The 18599-nt window shown below is 41.0% G+C and overlaps 1 protein-coding gene across 4 annotated transcripts in view; it reads right to left on the bottom strand.

Annotated features, from left to right (window-relative positions):
• The window catches only part of CRYBG3 (crystallin beta-gamma domain containing 3), a 135229-nt gene that overhangs the window by 73356 nt on the left and 43274 nt on the right, over positions 1 to 18599 (bottom strand). For all 4 annotated transcript variants that reach the window (XR_011387807.1, XR_011387808.1, XM_070071942.1 and 1 more), the window contains exons 3-4: positions 16033 to 16463; positions 750 to 6876 (exon numbers count right to left, since the gene is read on the bottom strand). Coding sequence is in view for 2 of the 4 variants with exons in the window: in XM_070071942.1 (XP_069928043.1) it covers positions 750 to 6876; positions 16033 to 16463 (6558 nt within the window). In the remaining 2 variants the exon portion in view is untranslated. The remainder of the gene's footprint in view (positions 1 to 749; positions 6877 to 16032; positions 16464 to 18599) is intronic.

The following is an 18599-nucleotide window of genomic DNA, read 5'->3' as shown; positions in this document are numbered from 1 at the left end:
CAAAACAGAATTTAGGAACTTCAAAATACACAGTGAAGAGGTTCAGCTTGATTTAGTAGGTAACGGGGAACCATGAAAAAAACACTTTGTAAAATCCCATCATTTCTTGCAAGGCACTGGTTAGTATTCAAATATTACTATTTGCTACTTGGGCCATTCAAGGTCAAGAAAATTCCCTGAGTTGGGGAATTTCAGAAAGGCAAGTGTCCCATGTTCAAAGAATATCCCACATTAGACACTGAAATATTTCTAAGTCAAAGAAAAATGTAATTGAATTTCAAAATATGTTTTCAGTGTTTTTCAGCTCTTAGGCTTTTTACTGCCCTGCTCTGTATGAATAACAACATAAATAACTACAGCAAGAAGCTTTCAAACAAATCCTTCTAAATTATACCCAACAGAAATATTTTCTTGAGACACATAAACTAATGCAAAGTGATAATTTCTCCACAGACAGCACCTTGAGAAATTCAGAATGCTGTTAATTTAATTAGAAAATACATTGTCAACGAACTGTAAAGTAACTTGCTTCTCTTTTATATCTTTTAAATTCTAAGCAATTTTGTTTTCTCAATTTAATAGTCCAACTAAAAATATTGGAATTATGATATACTCCAAAGAATAAATCTTGGTTATTTTTTAAAAACAAAATTTGACACAATTTAAAAATAACTGATTTCTTAATAAGCTTTTAGATAATTTCATAACCCAAAGCTTTACTTAATTAGTTAAAAATCAAAATAACTTACCTCAATGTATGGGTTCAATCTGCCTGAGGGGTCTTGAACACAGAAATATTTTGACACTGGTTCCTGAAATATCCCACCAAATCTGGCTCCTTTTTCTGCAGAGTGAGTTCTGGAAGCCTGCAAATACTGATGATAAGCACTCTTTAAAGAAGAGTGTAGCTTAGAAGTAAGGTCAGATTTTTGTAGAAATGAAGTCTTTTCTGGCCACAAACCAATTTGCAGATTGGAGGTAGTAGGTTCATTCGACAACACATATGAATTCTTAGAAATTGTGGTGCTTTCCTGGTCATCATCAGGGTAGAATGTGATGGAAGGATCTGGTAACTCCAAGGTAATGTGCTCCCTCCTTTGAGCTCTCAGACTTCCTGAATGCAATGTTTCCTCCTCCTCCTCCTCCTCTTCCTCCTCCTCCTCCATCCCACCCTCCTCCTCTTCCTCCACTGGCTGTCGGTCATCTTCATCAAAATTCATCTTCAAGCGCTCTGACACTGACTGGAGAAGTGATAATACAGACGAGGACTGGTTTGCACTCTCTCTTGATTTTGTGGAGCCATGGTGACCAGGTGAGACCTCACTAGACAAGATTTCCTCCTGGGAGCTGTCATCCTCGTAAATGGGTGACAAAGCTAAAGGGTAAATTTTGTATCTTTTGGCCTCCACTGCTAAGAACACTTCTGAACTATCACTATCAAATGTCTCACTCGATTTAGTATCTTTCTCAAAATGATGGACAAGGTCAGTTCTGCTCTCAGACCTTTCGCATGCCAACATGGGTACACTGTCAGGTGACACATCAGGAAACAAGACAGACTGTGTTCTTACTTCTGCACAAGCATACCTGTCTTCGTCCTGAAGGGGCTCATCATATAATATAGTAAAGGAAGAATTTTCTTGCTCATCCTGAGAAACAAAGGCTAAATTCGATTCTTCTTTGCCATTGCTGTAATCCAGATCTCTCCTGTTGTCATATATTACAGTAACAGACATTCTTTGGTCTAGCCTCACTATGTTATCTTCAGGTTGAAAACCTGGCACAGCTAAGGCAGGATAGCCCTCATAATCCCTACTGAGGGTAGGTGATTCATAGCCCCTGAAATGTGAAGCAACTCTGTTGTCATGTACTATGAAACCTTCCTTTACTTCCACAGGCTCTTCTTCCACTTCTCCAACACTCTCTTCAGCATATATTTGGTTTTTTTTTTCAATTTCAAATATAGGCGGCATGGCTTCCATTTGTGGAACTGTCAATTCCAGCCCTGTTCCAAATGTTTTCTCAGTATCTACAACTGTGGAAAACACTTCATGTTCCCCAGTGTTTCCACCAGAATCTTCTGGGGACAGTCTTTCCATCTGCATCATGGAGGGCACAGATGTACCTGTTCTAGGAGTCTCCTCAGCACCCCTTCTGCATGCCGTTTCCATTTCTAGGCCAGCAGGTGTTGCCTCCTTGTGTGCCTCTCTCACTTCTAACACAAAAGGTACCGTTTCAACATTCCTACTCTTCTCTTCAGCTTCCTTTTGGTAAACGGTTTCCATTTCCAAAACAGGTTGCTCCGTCTTTCCAGTCATCCCTTCGGCGTCTTTGTGGTAAATATTCACGACTTCTAACATGATGGGTCTCGTCTCAGTTTTATCACTACTTCTTTCCACATCCTTTGCATGGATACTTTCCATTTCCAATCCAACAGCTCTCACTTCAGTCCTTGCCAATTCCCCTTCCTCATCCTTTTGGCAAATGCCTCCCATTTCTAACGCAACAGGTGCCACTTCGGCCTTCTCGGTAGTCCCTACAACGTCTTTTTGGCAGTTGTTTTCCACTTCTAGCATAACAGACGTCACCCCAGTCTTGCCTATGTCTCCTTCAGCACGCTTCTGGCAAATGCTTTCCATTTCTAGTGTAACAGGTATCACCTCAGCCTTTGCAATGTCCCCTTCAGCATCCTTTTGGTGGACATTTTTCACTTCTGACAGAACATGCATCGCCTCTGTTTTGCCAATATCCCCTTCAGGATCCCCCATCCTACAGGCTTTTTCCATTCCTAAGGAGACAGGTACTCCCTCTGTTTTGTCAATATACCTTTCAGCATCCATCTGGTATACCTCTCCCATTTTAAAACCACCACCTCTGGGTTCAATTTTTGTGACTGTCAAGTCAGTGTCTGTTTTACATTCTCTTCCCATTTCTAACATAGGAGGAATGGCCCCATATTTCATAATATCCAATTTGGCATCTTTTTTGTTAGTTTTTCCTATTTCTAACATGGAAGGTACAAGCTTGAGATTTCCTATACTGACTTCATTATCCTTTTTGTGTACTTTCCCTATTTCTGACATTATAAGGGGTGTGCCTTTACTATGTCCTGGCAAGGTTTTTTCAGATACACACACAAGACTATCAGATAAACTGCCTTTTGAGGTACCAGGTGTGTGGATGTCATCATTTAGCAATGGGGGCCACTCGAAATTTAATACAAGAGTTCTTCTATCTTCTGTCCCAGTTTTATGATCATCCCCACACTCTATTTCTGCTGTCTTACAGTCCTCGTTGAGCAGCAAATCTGTTTCTTCCCTATCACCTAACCTTTTATGAGGCGTGTCCTCAGGTGGTAAAACCGTAACCGATCTCTGCAAATTTATACTGTCAGACTGTCCAGCTCCATTTCCAGAAAACGGAGATTCTTGGTAGGGAACAATTTCTCTTCCTTTAATTGACTCTGTGCCACTAACTAAATTACTCACAGAAAAGAATCTACTTAATAATTTATTTTCACTAATTTCATGTGTGCTTTGATTTACTGCCTGTCCTGATACTGAGGACTCCCTAATTGTATCATGTGGCTTAACACTTCCACTGTTCAGAATTTTTGAAGCATCAACCTGAAGTTCAGAACCCCAGGTAGACTCAGCATCCTCAAAAGCATCATTTGTCAAATTTTTGTGGACTGAACAAATAACCTCATTGACTAATTCCCTAGCTTTATCTTCTAACAAACAAGACACATCCATTCTATCTGAACCACGAAGGAGACTCCCCTCACCAGCTGTAGGTGAGACACAGGCTGCCTCTTCTTCCTTGACTTCCGACATGATTTCCACGTCCTGTTCTTCCACACACTCTGTCGGATGCACCCCTGCTGAGGGGTTTTTCTCAGGGATGTCTTCTCTCAGCGTGCCTGTACTCATTATGTCCTGTATGGCTATATGCTCTTGGCAGGATCTGGATTTTAGCTCCTCCCTGACAGAACTAAAAATCTCACCAATCAGTGTATCAGCCTTTTTGAGGAAACCACTCTTGAGGCCCAGAAGTCGGTCATGTGCTCTTCTCCTTGCGTCTATGTGCTCAGCAGAGGCTTCAGAACACTGCTGGCTTGAGCTGTTAACTGACGCTGGAGCCCCAGCAACTGCTCCAGGCTCTGCGTCCACGGGACCTTCCAACTGGGCCGTAGTTGAGCAATCAAGAGCTACTCTCCCAGTACAAACCCCCAAATGTTCCTGAAATGGAGTCCCTACTGCCTCTGTTGGGACAGGTGTTTCAAATTCCAGATAGGAGCTGTTAGGGTACGGCAGGTCAGTTAAGGGAGCACTTTCACATGTGAGGTCTCTGGTAACTTTCCCAGAATCAAAATGATCCTGAGGATTATGTGACCTTGTAACCTCACTAACTCCACCAGGGTGACCAGAGGAAGACGACACGCTGTGGATAGCTCCAGTTAGAAAATGAGTGTTCTCTTTCTTTTCTGACCTCAGGACAGAAGGTGCATTGGGAAGACTTGAATCTCCACATGCAAAAATGTTTTTTTCCAAACTGACATCAGAACCTAGAAAAGGCAAATTTACTTTTGTGCTATCAGTTTCTTGGAATTTGGGGGAAACATTATTTGAGCTGAGTTCTGCTATTTCTGAGGGACCAGAAGTCGTTTTATTCCCACAGATACCCGAAGAATGATGACTCGCACAAGTGTCTGCTTCATGATTCTGTGCCATTGGCCCAGTGACTTGCTCCTGTCGTACAGGAGGATAAGCCAAGGAGTCTTGCTCTGTGTCTTGTACACTTTGACATTTGGAAGCAGAAGGAGAATCCTCAGCTTGACCATTAGGGACAGCATCTGAGCATTTCTCTTTAATCTTAGGACCCACTGATTGAAGATTTTTGCCCTCTTCAACCTCTGGAGCAGTTAATTCTGATAAGATAGGCTTTGCTGGCCAATCTGTAGCTTCAAATGGAAAAGAAGAAAGTTTATCCTGAGAAACGTCTCCGGGCTCTACTTGGGAAACAGGTATCTCAGACAAGGCTACAGTTTTCCATCTTCCAGAATGTGACTCAAGAGGAACAGCGTTCTGTTCATGACCTTCAGCTGTCGATAAAACTACGGAAATATTACCATTTTTGGTTTCCAAGGAATTAGAGGTCTCTATTATGCTTTTACTTGCTTTAGTGTTTGAAGGCATTGGTTCTGCTTTCTCAGGGCCTTTAGATGAAAAGGAAATGGGGTCCTCAGAGAGGCTCCGAGACTCGGGGCTCAATGAATTCTCCTTAAATAAGCGAGTGTCACTGGCTTCGAGACCCAGAGGAAGCTTGCTTGTTTCACTATCATGAAGAACTTCCTTGGATTCCAGAACTGCAGGTGCACGGTCAAGGTGAACAGAACTTTTCCTGTCTGCAACCTCCACACGATTTGCCACATTTTCTTCCTGACGCTTACTGGGCCGACAGGAAATACCAACAACATCGACACCTCCAGTTTCAGTGTGCACAGAGTTCTCATTCTTTAAAGCAGGAACAGCCAACGCGTTCAGCACATCAGCTTCAGAAACAAAGGTAGGGGGTGAAGTGCTGACATTTACTTTTTCACAGTCGAGGATAACAGATGTTTTAGCATCAGGTGATACTTTTGTTTGTTGAGGACTCTCAGAGCCAAGAGGAGATTCTGAAATGTGATTTTTATTAAGTTCTAAATCCACTTCAGGTGTTACTTCATTTTCAAAGTATGCTACCACTGCTGATTCGCTGATGTGTTTTACAGGCGCAGGATCCTTTTGGTTTATTCGCATGTGAGTAGTTCTATCCTGCGGCCCAGTGTCAGGCTTTTTGGCTTCTGTTGGAAACAACAGGGCAGGATCCTCAGGCAATGACTTAATTTCAGCTTCTGGGGCTTTTACGTGACTTGGAGTTGTGGGTTCACCAGTCGAAGCACTTTCCATTTCTTGCCTGGTTTGTGTAACAGTCAAATGGTTCCGTGAGTCTTGGGAAGGTAGCCTCTCTCCCCCATCGACAAGCTCTGTGTCTGCCACAGCATGTCTCTGAGGAGCAATGGTGCCGGTGTGACTGGCAGCCGGCTCTGATGAGCTGTCTACAGCTTGCTTGTCAGAACACTGACTCTCTGGCAGCTGCAGGTCTTCTCGCCTCGCTGATTTGCTAGGACTTGGCAAATCTGAACTTCCCTGTTTGCCAGTGTCGCCCCCATCAGATCTGCTACAAGAGAAACCAGAAGCAGTAGGTATCGGAGGCTCAACAGGCTCCTCTCTCCTCCCTGATGCACCTTCACTCATCACAGAGCTGTTTTCCTTTACAGTCTTTTCTGTTGTAGTCTTCCTTTGAACAGCTGGACTGCAAGTGACTATGCTATTCTTACTTCCTGTCAACAGTGTCGCACTTTCTCTGTCAGTATCAGAAACGGGTAAACAGCTTAAGTGTTGCTTGGGGTCAGATTCTCCAGCAGCGAAGCTGGAGTCAGTCATAGCAGAAGGGGATGGCTGACTTCTCTCAGGTCCCCCGGGATCATTTTTATTTAAAACATCCTTAGAAGAAACAGTATTCTGAAGTCCTAGGTTGTTTGCCAGATGGTTTTCTGCGTTGACACTTATTTTGCTACAAGCAGAGTCTCCCAAATACCCTTTTGTAGAAATGTCTGTTGCAGCTGAAGACAGTGATGGCACCATCCCATCCTCCACCTCACTGCAAGGACCAGTGTGTGTGTGTGAACTAGAGTCAGAGCTTGCACTTTCTCTGTCCAATGGATTCACAGTTTCCAACAAGGTCTGTTGCTTTAACAATTTCCTAATGTGTCTAGGGCCTCTATAGGTCGCATACGTTACTGAAGGCCTCTCTGGTTTACCATCAATTTGTCTGTAGAAAGAAATAGCATGGGAGTATCAGGAAATCGAATTAATAACACCTAACAGTAATCTCAGCAAATATGTACTGTTATGGGGAGAAAATCCTAGAATGCTATAAATAAACTTATCTTTATTAAAAAAAAAAAAAAAAAAAAAAAAACAACCCTGGGGCAAGTACTGTGGTATAACAGGTTAAACCACTGTCTACAATGCTGGCATTCAATATGATAACTTGTTTGAGCTCCAGCTGCTCCATTTCTGATCCAGCTCCCTGCCAACAGACCTGGCAAAACAGAGGAAGATGGCCCACATGAGTGGGTCCCTGCTTCCCACGTGAAGACCTGGATGGAATTCCAGGCTTCTGGATTCAGCCTGGCCTAGCCCCAGCTGTTGAGGCCATTTGGGGAGTGAACCAGCAGGTGGAAGATCTGTCTCCTTCCCTGTGTCTCCCTCCCTCCAACTCTACTGCTGAAGTAAATAAATCTTTAAAAATATGTTAGGTCGGCGCCGCGGCTCAATAGGCTATTCCTCCACCTAGCAGCGCCGGCACACCGGGTTCTAGTCCCGGTCGGGGCGCTGGATTCTGTCCCGGTGGCCCTTTTCCAGGCCAGCTCTCTGCTGTGGCCCGGGAAGGCAGTGGAGGATGGCCAAGTGCTAGGGCCCTGCACCCCATGGGAGACCAGGAAAAGCACCTGGCTCCTGGCTTCGGATCAGCGCAGTGCGCTGGCCGCAGCATGCCAGCCGTGGTGGCCATTGGAGGGTGAACCAATGGCAAAAAGGAAGACCTTTCTCTCTCTGTCCACTCTGCCTGTCAAAAAATATATATATATATGTAAAAATAACAAAAACCTGACAAGCAGCATGTGAACATCAAGACAGTAGGAAGTCTGACGTCCTTAAGACTATCCCTTCTTACCTATTTACCTATGTATCTCTGTGGGTGATTAATGGAGAACACAGGGGCTGAGAAGCTCAAGGCTTAGGCTCTAAGTTCTGAGCTCAAAGGAGCATCTAACCCTAGGGAATCACACTGTCCCTGGATCTCATACTGGTACAAGTCGATGGATCACTAGGATTCCCCCGTTGCCTCAGTGCATCATACTGAGAGTCCACTTTTACTCTCAGATGTGAATTTGAACATCAACTTTTGGCCTGTAAGTCAGAGAGGTGTTAAAGAAAGAAAAAGGCATGGCAAGAAGTCTAACCCACAGTAAGCACTCAGTACACACAAGGGTACTTTAAAATATCAATGGAAAAAAGAAAGCAAGGTGTAAGTTTATTTTGGTACAGTTTTTGAAATCCATGTTTTTTCATAATATGCATTTTCCATGAACTTTTTAACTTAATATTTTATTTATTGTTGTTAAGACACCAATCAATCTTGGCGCAAAGTTCCTGAAGCCCTCACAACCAACTTCCCTGAACAACCAACATCTGGGAGTTCTCGAGCCATGCCACAAGCACTTCACACATACCACCCTTCTGTCCTTTAATTCCAGTGTGAAATTAATTTGAGAGTAAAATTGTAATGTCCTCCAGACTCAGCTTAAATGATCTCTACTGCACACTTAATCCCTTACTACAAAGATGCACAGTCTCTCACCTGCAGGTGCACACAGAATAGCAGTTGCCACATTAAATTATAAAGATCTATACACCTATTTATTTTCCCTACTAGCTCGTGGCAACTTGTGGAAAAACACTGTATCTTAATTATCTTAGCCTTTTTTTTTTTAAAAAAAAGATTTAATTAATTTATTTATTTGAAAGAGCAACAGAGAGAAGTGGGGGCAGAGAAAGAGAGAGTGTGCTACCTTCCATTGATTGGTTCACTCCTCAAATGGCTATAATAGCCCGGGCTGGGCCAGGTAAAAGCCAGGAGCCAGAAATTCCGTCAGGGTCTCCACATAGGTGACAGAAGCCCAAGCATGCAAGCCATCATCTACTGCTTTCTCAGGCGCATTAGCAGGAAGCTGGATTGAAGTGTAGCAGCAAGGACTTGAACCAGCATTCCAATATAGCATGCCAATGTCACAAGCAGTGGCTTCACTCACAGCATCACAACACTGGCCCTTATCATGTACGAATGCTTAGCTGCTCCACCCACTATTTGGAAAATGGAATCTGTTTAATATTTAATGCTAAATCATCTATTTTAAGTGAATGTCTTAATTCTTAGGGAACAGCAAAGTGCTTTGATTGTTGTTTACTCCGGAGTCAAAGGGATAGACAGAGAGCCCCATTCCCTGGTTTGCTTCCCAAATGCCTACAACAGCCAGGGCTTGAGCCAGGACCTGGGATTGTAATCCCGGTCTCCTTCATGGTTGGCATGAGCCCACTTATTCCAGCCATCATTGCTGCGTTCTAGGCTCTGCGCTGGTGAGAAGCTGGAGCCAGGAATCTAACCCAGACACACTGATGTGGGAAAAGAGTCTTAGCTGCTGAGCTAAATACTCCTTTAAGTGTTCTAAATTCTGAATTCTCGTTAGATTTTAGTGTCCCAACTATAAAAATGGAAGACAGAAAAACCTGATGTGTTCTACTTTTTGTTTTCAGATTAAATGTATCATTACTACAGATATAGTAAACATTATATTACTATTGAATCTGCATGTATAACTAGGAAACACAATTGTCAGTATTCCAATATCTTAAAAAATATATTTTAACCCCCAACTTTAAAGCAGTAACATTAACAACACTAAATTTGCATACATGACAAAAACAAAGTAAACATTTCCTTTGGCATAGGACAACTTGATCTGGGGCCAGCACTGTGGCGTAATGGGGTAGGCCGCTGCCTGTAACCATACTAGTTTGAGTCCCAGCTGCTCTGCTTCCAGTCCTGGGAAAGATGATCCAAGACCTTAGGCCTCTGCTACCCATGTGGGAGATGTGGATGAAGTTCCCAGCTCCTGGCTTTGGCCTGGCCTAGCCCCAGCCATTGTGGTCATTTGGGGATTGAACCAGCAATGGAAGATCTATTCCACCCCCCACCCCCCCCAACCACACACACACCTTTCCTTCTGTCACTCTTCCTGGTAATTCATACCCTTGGAGACAGCAATGATGGTTCAAGGGGTTAGGCCCCTTCCACTCATTGGCAAAATGAAATGAATCTCCAGCTTCTTTAGCCGCTAACCTTGCCTGAGGCCACAGTGGGCCTTTGAGGAATTAACCCACAGATGCAGGTTCCCTGTTGTCTGCCTGTCTGTTTCTCAAATAAACAATTAATATAAATTTTTAAATTATTTAAATATTGGGGCCGGCACTGTGGCATAGCAGGTAAAGCAGCCTCCTGCAGTGCCAGCATCCCAGATGGGCGCCAGTTTGAGTCCCAGCTGATCTACTTCTGATCCAGCTCTCTTCTATGGCCTGGGAAAGCAGTTAGAAGAGGGCCCAAGTCCTTGCGCCCCTGAACCCGCGTGGGAAACCTGGAAGAAGTTCTTGGCTCCTGCCTTTGGATCGGCACAGCTCTGGCCATTGCGGCCAATTGGGAAGTGAACCAGCGGATGGAAGACCTCTCTCTCTCTCTGCCTCTCCTTCTCTAGTAACTCTGACTTTCAAATAAAAAATTCTTTAAAAAACTATTTAAATATAATTCCTTTAATGAATATATATTGTTTTTAAACAATTATATTATTTTTAAAGATTTATTTGAAAGGCAGAAATATGGAGAGGAGGAGAAAGAAAGGTTTTTTTTAAAAAAAACAACTATATTATGTTAGAGCACTGAAAATCGAAGTTGCAGGCTTAACTTCATGTATTATAATTAATGCCTTCAGGTACTGATGAGCTACACTCCTGACACTCTTTAAAAGGCTGGCCATGTCAATATTGTCAAATTTCTACCTCATTCTTCATAGGTTGTAAATGAGTCACCACAATGGAATAATATTAAGAACATAAAACTGTTCAATGTTTAGAATTTTCACCACTATATAAAGTAAAGTAGAAATGTCAAGACAGTAATTTTAAAAGCAAACTGAATTTGGAAAATTAGAGGGATGGCCATGGTGGAACAATGGGTTAAGTTGCCACTTTGGGTGCCTGTATTCCATTACAGAGTGTCTGGGTTCTAACCCCAGCACCAATTCCCACCCATTTTCCTCCTAATTTGCATTCTGGTAGGCAGCAGATGATGGCTCAAGTACTTGAGTCCTGCTACCCAAGTGGTAAACCAAGATGGAGTTCCTGGCTCCTGGCAACAGCCTGGCTTAGCAGTAGCTGTTGCAGGCATTTGCAGAATGAACCAGGATATGGAAGATCTCTCTCTGCTATTCTGCCTTTTAAGTGAATAGACTTCTTAAAAAGATGGAAAATAAGAAAAATACATTTTCCACAAACTGAAGAGAAAAAAGGGATTATAGATTTCATGTATTATGTAATTGTCATAGGAGCCACAAATTATCCTATATACCAAAAGAATGTAATCCAATTTTAAGAAAAAAATAAAATTCTTAAAAATTTCAAATAGTTAACAAATAGACAAATATACTGAAAATCTTAAGAGTTTTTATTAATTGCTGCAAATGGCATAACTATTCATCATGTAAGGTTCATGAAGCCTTAGAGATAGCGCATTTGGCTATACTCCATTGTGGATAAATTTGATAAGCCTGATAGTATGACAAAGGTCAAACAAAGATGTGTGTCATTCTTCAAAGAAAATTCTCTAATAGCAGCCTGAAACTAATAACTAGCCTCATAACAAAAATAACTCATTCACTTGTCGGAAAATATAACCTATTTTTTCAGTGGTTATGATTTATTTCCTTTCAAATTACATGGTTAAGCATATCTTCTCCCAAAATAGGAATGGCTTTTGACATTTATATGCAAATAAAATCAGCAAGTTTTTAAAAAATCACAAGAGCTTTGACAGAAGAGACTCATTATGATAGATATGAAACTGTAAAATACATAAGGACTGTAATAACATACATGTTTAAAATTTTCTTAATCCAAAAATGGTTTTTATATAAATTACACCATAAGCATGAGTTAACAATCTACAAAATATTACCAAATGGATTTTCTAAAAGGTTTTATGGACATTAAAACTCAATTCAACTGCACAACAATTACAAACTTTTTTTTATTTTTAATTAAGATGAAATCATTTACATCGCCATTAGTGAAGAGTTTTTAAAGCTCACTTTGAATAGAAAATAATTTGTTTAAATTTTTAAAACTGTATTAATGATAATCACAAAATGTTTGACAGTATACTAATGAATAGTGTTATAAAATACTATTTTATTAATTTGTCTAAATTAAGCCATTTTAATAAACCCTGATTATTAAAACCTATAAAGGAAAAAAGGGGCATTTTTCCATGAGAAAGGAAAACCACCAGTTAATCTGCCTGTGACTGATTTGATCAGTTTATACTATACACATACACCAAAATACTGCACTACAGCCAATAAAGATGTATAAATATTACAGGTAAAACAAAAGCAAACACATAAAAATAAAATTGAAATTTTATAAGTGAAACAAATCTAATAATTTCAGAAGTATAGGCTCTTAAATCTACATAACATTTTATATTTGAAATAATCTCATAATCTAAAAAAACAGTATGTCCTCACTTTTAGTTCACTCATATCACAGAATGAAAACCTTAATACTTAATACTTAAAATTTAGACTCTCAAATTAGTAAATAATTCTCTCTATATAATACTTTTTCTTTTGACAGGTAGAGTTATAGACAGTGAGAGAGAGACAGAAAGAAAGGTCTTCCTTTCGCCGGTTCACTCCCCAAATGGCTGCTACGGCTGGCGCTGCGCCGATCCGAAGCCAGGAGCCAAGTTTCTCTTCCTGGTCTCCCAAGCGGGTGCAGGGGCCCAAGCACTTGGGCCATCTTCCACTGCTTCCTGGGGTCACTGCAGAGAGCTGAACTGGAAGAGGAGCAACCAGGACTAGAACTCGGGGCCCAAATGGGATTCTGGCGCCGCAGGCGGAGGATTAAGCAAGTGAGCCACAGCGCCAGCCCTCTCTCTATATAATATTTAAATAACATCTAAAGCCATATGTGAACAGCCCCTAATCATACAATCAAAATGAACTATTGTGAAAATGGTATTCAACCTTTAAATTTTAATTCTTCAATAAACGACAATGTCAACAGGAAGTTACTAAAACTGCAAATAAACTTGATAAACTGGGATTTCTGCAGCTAGGCTCAGAGGAAGCCTGTGTATCATTCGCCCCAGGATCCGGTCATCTCTTCTTTCCCACATAAATCAAGAATCATACTTATTGGCTGAGGTGGTTTTGGAGAACTGCCTCAAGCCATTCTATTAATAAAGAAGAGGTTTACTACTCAGAAGAAACAAAGTGTCCTCTGTCATCTTCTGTTGTCCAGTACCAAAGACATAAACCTGATCAAAGTAATCTCAACCCAAAGAGAAAAAGCACAGACTTTCCATTTCATCCAGTTCTCACATAACAGCCTCAACATCCCCATCATTTCAAATTACTTTAAAACTCTGGATTTCAAATAAATGCATGCAAAAAGCCACCTGGACATGTGTTAGAAGGTCGCTGGGCTGACTCCCAGAGATCTGATCTGTGGGTCTGAATCAGATAATGTGCCCCTCTAGATGCTGCCGCTGCTGCTGCCCCAGTACCAACGTCCAACAGCACAGCAGCGCTGCTTGAGCGAACTCTGCATCATGGGTCTACCACAGCTGAGCTTCTTTCCTGCTGCTGGACGCTTGTTTCCAATCGTATCTTACTATAAATACCATTTCAATAACCCCTTTTATATCATCTGAAATAATCTACCAGCTTCCTCTGGTCCTTAATAGATTTTGCCAACTAAATTACTACAACACACTGCCCGGCTACACCCCCACTCCCAGCAGGTGTTGAGCGCCAGCCTTGTCAACCTCAGCTTGTGCAGAGCATTGATTCTTCCTCTTATCAACTTAGGAGGAGGAAAAAGTTCTCATTTCTGTTTGCATTTCTTTGATTGCCCATGAAAATAAACTCTGTTCCACTTACTTATTATTTACTTATAGTTCTCCTGAGTAATTTGTTGACACTGTTTGACTTCCCCTTTTATTTCTATTGGTGAGTTTCTAAACTGTGTATCAGTTAATGCATTCTCTGTCATATTTTCTGCAATATGATTTTCTCGTTTGCCACTTAACTCTACCATGTTTGTATTCTTTGACATAAGAGTTTGAAAGGGAGTAACCCAATCTATTGATCTTCTCTTTCTGGTACCTTCCATTGCTATTATGCTGAGAAAACTGTTCCTAACCAAAATAAATTAATAACTTGCACACAGTAGTTTTCAACTTTTGTTCCTCTATCTTATTTAAATATAAAAAATTAGAGAAGCAGAGATTTTTCTCCCAATTGTGAACCAACTTTCCATAAGAATATATAATGTCCTCAACCAAGGGTTAAAATTACAAATATAGGGGCCAGCACTGTGGCAAAGTGGGTTAAATCCCCAGCTTGCAGTGCCAATATCCCATACGGGCACTGGTTCAAGTCCCAGCCACTCCATTTCTTATCCAGCTCTCTGCTATGGCCTGGGAAAGGAGCAGAAGATGGCCCAGGCCCTTGAGCCGCTGAACCCATGTGGGAGACCTGGAAGAAGCTCCTGGCTCCTGGCTTCGGATGGGCCCAGCTCTAGCTGTTGCAACTATTTGGGGAGTGAACCAGAAGATGGAAGACCTCTCTAACTCTTTCAAATAAATAAAATAAATCTTTAAAAAAATCACAAAGATATGAGGATCTATTTCTAGATGTCTATTCTGCTGCAACGAAATGTGTAGCAAATCCGACATCAGTTGTGAAGTTGTTTCAATTAATGTACCTTTATCAGTACATCTCTAACATCTGTTAGATGATAAACTCTACCTAGACCTCAGTTCTCACAACTGTATGATGGGTCTGTGACTACTTCATAAGTCTGTCTTATGAGAAATTAACTGACAACACACACATATGAACATACTTCAAAAACCACACGCACAAAAAAATGTGAGTTATTATCCATATATGACCATAGTTTTACTGATGATCCTTTCAAATGATAAAATTTCAGGCAGAGGTTATATTAGCACCACACTTTAACCAACTGAGCTGACTGGCCAGTTAGGTAAAGGTTCTAATTTCTGTTAAAATCAACAGAAACACATCTTAATTACCTGTGAATGAACACTGTTAACATTACTGAAGATGTCTACTGGACTCAATGTGGTTACAAACATTTCTTGGGTAGAAAAATATTCCTTCAAGCTCATTTTAGTAAAGGGCAAAATAAGTTGATACCTGTTTGATCATCAAATAAAACAAGGTGGTGAAACACTCCTACACTTGATCTTAGCCAAAAGGCCGAGAAGCAATGTGAAACACTCCTTAAAGTCATGTCAAATTTTGGCTTCTTAGAGCTACATAAAATCCTCTGCATTCATATAGTCACTTTCAAGAATACACCCAATTTATTTTTTAGCCCCTTTAACAGGATTCCACAAAGAAAACAGATGACAGAATGGGAACAGTACATTAGGACCATTTTATCTCCAAAGATGCACAAACCCTATACAATGCCTGCCTGAATACAGAAGGAACTCACACAACAGAAAACATTCCCATTCAAGTCTTAAGTTAGAAATCATTTTGGGAAGCCAGCGTTGTGGCACAGCAGGCTAAGCTGCTGCCTGCAATGCTGGCTTCACATATCAGAGCACCAGTCTGAATGGATCCCTGCCACCCATGTGGAGACCAGGGTGGGGTTCATGGCTCCTGGCTTTGGCCTGGCCCTGACCTTTCCTATTGCAGCCATTTGGGGGAATGAACCAGTTGTTGGAAGGTCTCCAGCTCTGTCTCTTCTTCTGTGTTACTCTGCCTTTCAAATACATAATCAATCTTTAAAAAATAAATCATGTTTATACTATGACAAACATAATACCTGAAAGGTATTAGTACCACCCACACAATAGCCCAAAGGACCCTAGATTACCTATAGGATACACAAAATCAGACCATTTTTAACCTAGTAGTAAAGACATTACAGAACACCTTTCCTGATTTCTCCAATTAATAGGATTACAAATTAGTTGAAAAACTCAATTTTGAGGCTCAATTACATTTGTAACTTATTTTGGTAAATCGCTGGTATTACATTTGTAACTTACTTTGGTAAATCGCTGGTTTCCTGTTCACTGTCATGTGTGGTATCCAAAGAAAATGCATCTGAGAGTTCACTGGAGTTGGATTCTTGTTCTTCTGTTGGAAGTGCCTGGGACCCGGGGGAGCCACTGACATTCTCCCGCTCCCTTTTGACCCCTTCCTCACGCTGGTCACAGGGCGTCTGTAAATCTTTCTCGGTTTTATCATGGTCATCTTTGAGGGAAGACTGCTTGGCTTCACTAAGAGTCGATTTTCCTGAGATATTGAATAAGTTACCAAGAAACTGAAAGAAACTTTCTTTTGGCTGTCTGTCACCTTCTCCAGCTTTGGTATCTGAAGTGGAACTGGAAAGGTCGTTTGGCTTTTTGGAATCTTCCTGTGTTGAAAGAGTAATTGGCTTCTCCGCATGGTTCCTTTTGTCCTCACTTTGGGAAATCTTTGGAAAGAAAATACAGAATAACAAAAATGATCATCTGAAAAATAAGACATGACACACTCTGTGCTAGACACCGGGACACATTTAAGAATCAGACTTACAGCTTCTGCTTCTCTGAGCAGCTTCTATATAATCTACCGGGAGCACCGTTAGCAAGACTTTACCGAAGCTTGGAGTACAGGCTGTAGAGAAGTGTGCAGCACATGTGGGCACCAGACAGGGGTAACCAGTCCAGAGGTGACGGAGGTGAGGACAGAAGATACAGCCAGAGGGATGCTTCCCACAAGAAGCGCACCTTCTGAAGGGACCCTCAAAAGTACCAGTGTGATTCCTGCATGTGTGTGTATTTAGTGAGGCACCAGCTTTTCAGGGAGATTCCTATGACTAGATATTCAGGTACAAAAATGAAGAGTGGGAGGTCAGTACACAGAGATAAGGGACATATCTTGGCAAATCTAATGTGTCTTTCAGTTGCCCTTTGTTATAACAGAGCTAATGGAGAACACCCTTGGTACCTTACATAACTAGCACCTAAGTAGACCTTATCATTTCAGCAGTGTGCTAACCCCTGACCCTGTCATATAATGCAAAACTGTTCCTCAAGACGACAAGATAGTAACAAGTGCTTCAATTCAGAGAAAGAGCCCACTGTTACCCCTTGCTGGTGAAACATCAAATCCTGACAATGCATTCAAGCAAATCGTTAACAGAGCTGAACATTCCTGCAGACAGTCAACTGTTCCGGTGTGCAGGTGCATTTTACCCACGCATAATTAAGTTGCTGGTAAAACAAACTCACATTCATGTGCCCTTCGTGAAAGGAAAAAATTGAGCTGCAGCAAAGAGCAGGTTGGCATTCTACCTCACACTCTCCTGGATTTCAAAAAGCTTCCGGCTTACGGGCCAACCCATTTTGCCTTCCAAACATGCTCACTCACATACTTGTGAATGGAATGCATGTTTAACAGTATCTGTCACCTGTCATGCTCACTAATCCTTATAAAATAAGAGCTCGAGTGAGTCAGGAAAAGATCAGAAACCAAGGGAAAATCACCGCAGGGCATTGTAGGTTCACAGCACAAAGTTTCATAAGACACGGATCTTCAGGAAGCAAGAGTGCCATTAATTACCATGTCATTTGTTCACCTTATTCCATGTTTTCCTCCAAGTTCAAAACAAGTTAAAGGAGCATTCCACTACCACTAATACAATTTAGCATATGAATGACTGAGAAGCATGTAGGACCTATGAGCTCAGTAAACCAATTTCGAGTCATCAGTATTTTAAGTTCCTTAGGTGTCAGAGGGTATTTTTGAGTAAACATTGTGCATTTTTCTACGCCTTCCTATAACTTGTAAGTACAGTAAGAATCACACTGGCCTTCTAGAGTCCCCACAAGCCTCATCTTTTACGGGTTTCTATTGGAATATGATCCCTCTTGGCTGCACCGCAGCCAGCCAACATTTGGCTCCTTGGAAGAGACCACTCCTCACAGCAGCAGCATTAACAGTCTATCAACAGATTATATGCTAGAAAGTTTCTTAATGCTATGTATATGAAAGATACACACACACATATATATTATGTATATCCTTTTAAGTATTCTACTTAATTTGTTGTAATTTCCAGCCACGATATTTCTCCCTAGGTCAAAAGGAACATTGTGACATGAATAAAACAATATTACCTGTAACTAGTATCATCCTGCTTAGCCACTTCATCCAAGGGAACTATACAGACTGCTCATTAGAATATCAAAAATATTAGCAAAATGCTTTAGATATTTACAAAAGAGTTTTATAAGCTTGGGGTAATGATCTAAAAAAGGAAAATTAAGAAGGAGATTGCAGTTTTTGACATTATTAAACTAAGACAAGTCATTTCTGTCAAAAATACTATTGATTTCAGTAAATTCTGATTTTTATTTGACATTTCCTTTCAAAACGTAACAGATTCTTTCCACATAGGCGGTATGTTTTGTAACCTAAAAGAAGTTGTCACATTTAAACTTTTTAGTTACATATCATTAAAAAAAATCATGTTTCTCCTTACTCTTAACTTTCAGTTTTTTCACTATTCTAAAATCTCTATATTGTAAATTCACAAAAGAGCATTTTTTGTTGTTTCCTTAAGTGT

The sequence above is a fragment of the Oryctolagus cuniculus genome, chromosome 4 (assembly GCF_964237555.1).
Source record: "Oryctolagus cuniculus chromosome 4, mOryCun1.1, whole genome shotgun sequence".
Taxonomy (NCBI): domain Eukaryota; kingdom Metazoa; phylum Chordata; class Mammalia; order Lagomorpha; family Leporidae; genus Oryctolagus; species Oryctolagus cuniculus.
This window is presented reverse-complemented; position numbering and strand designations above follow the sequence as displayed.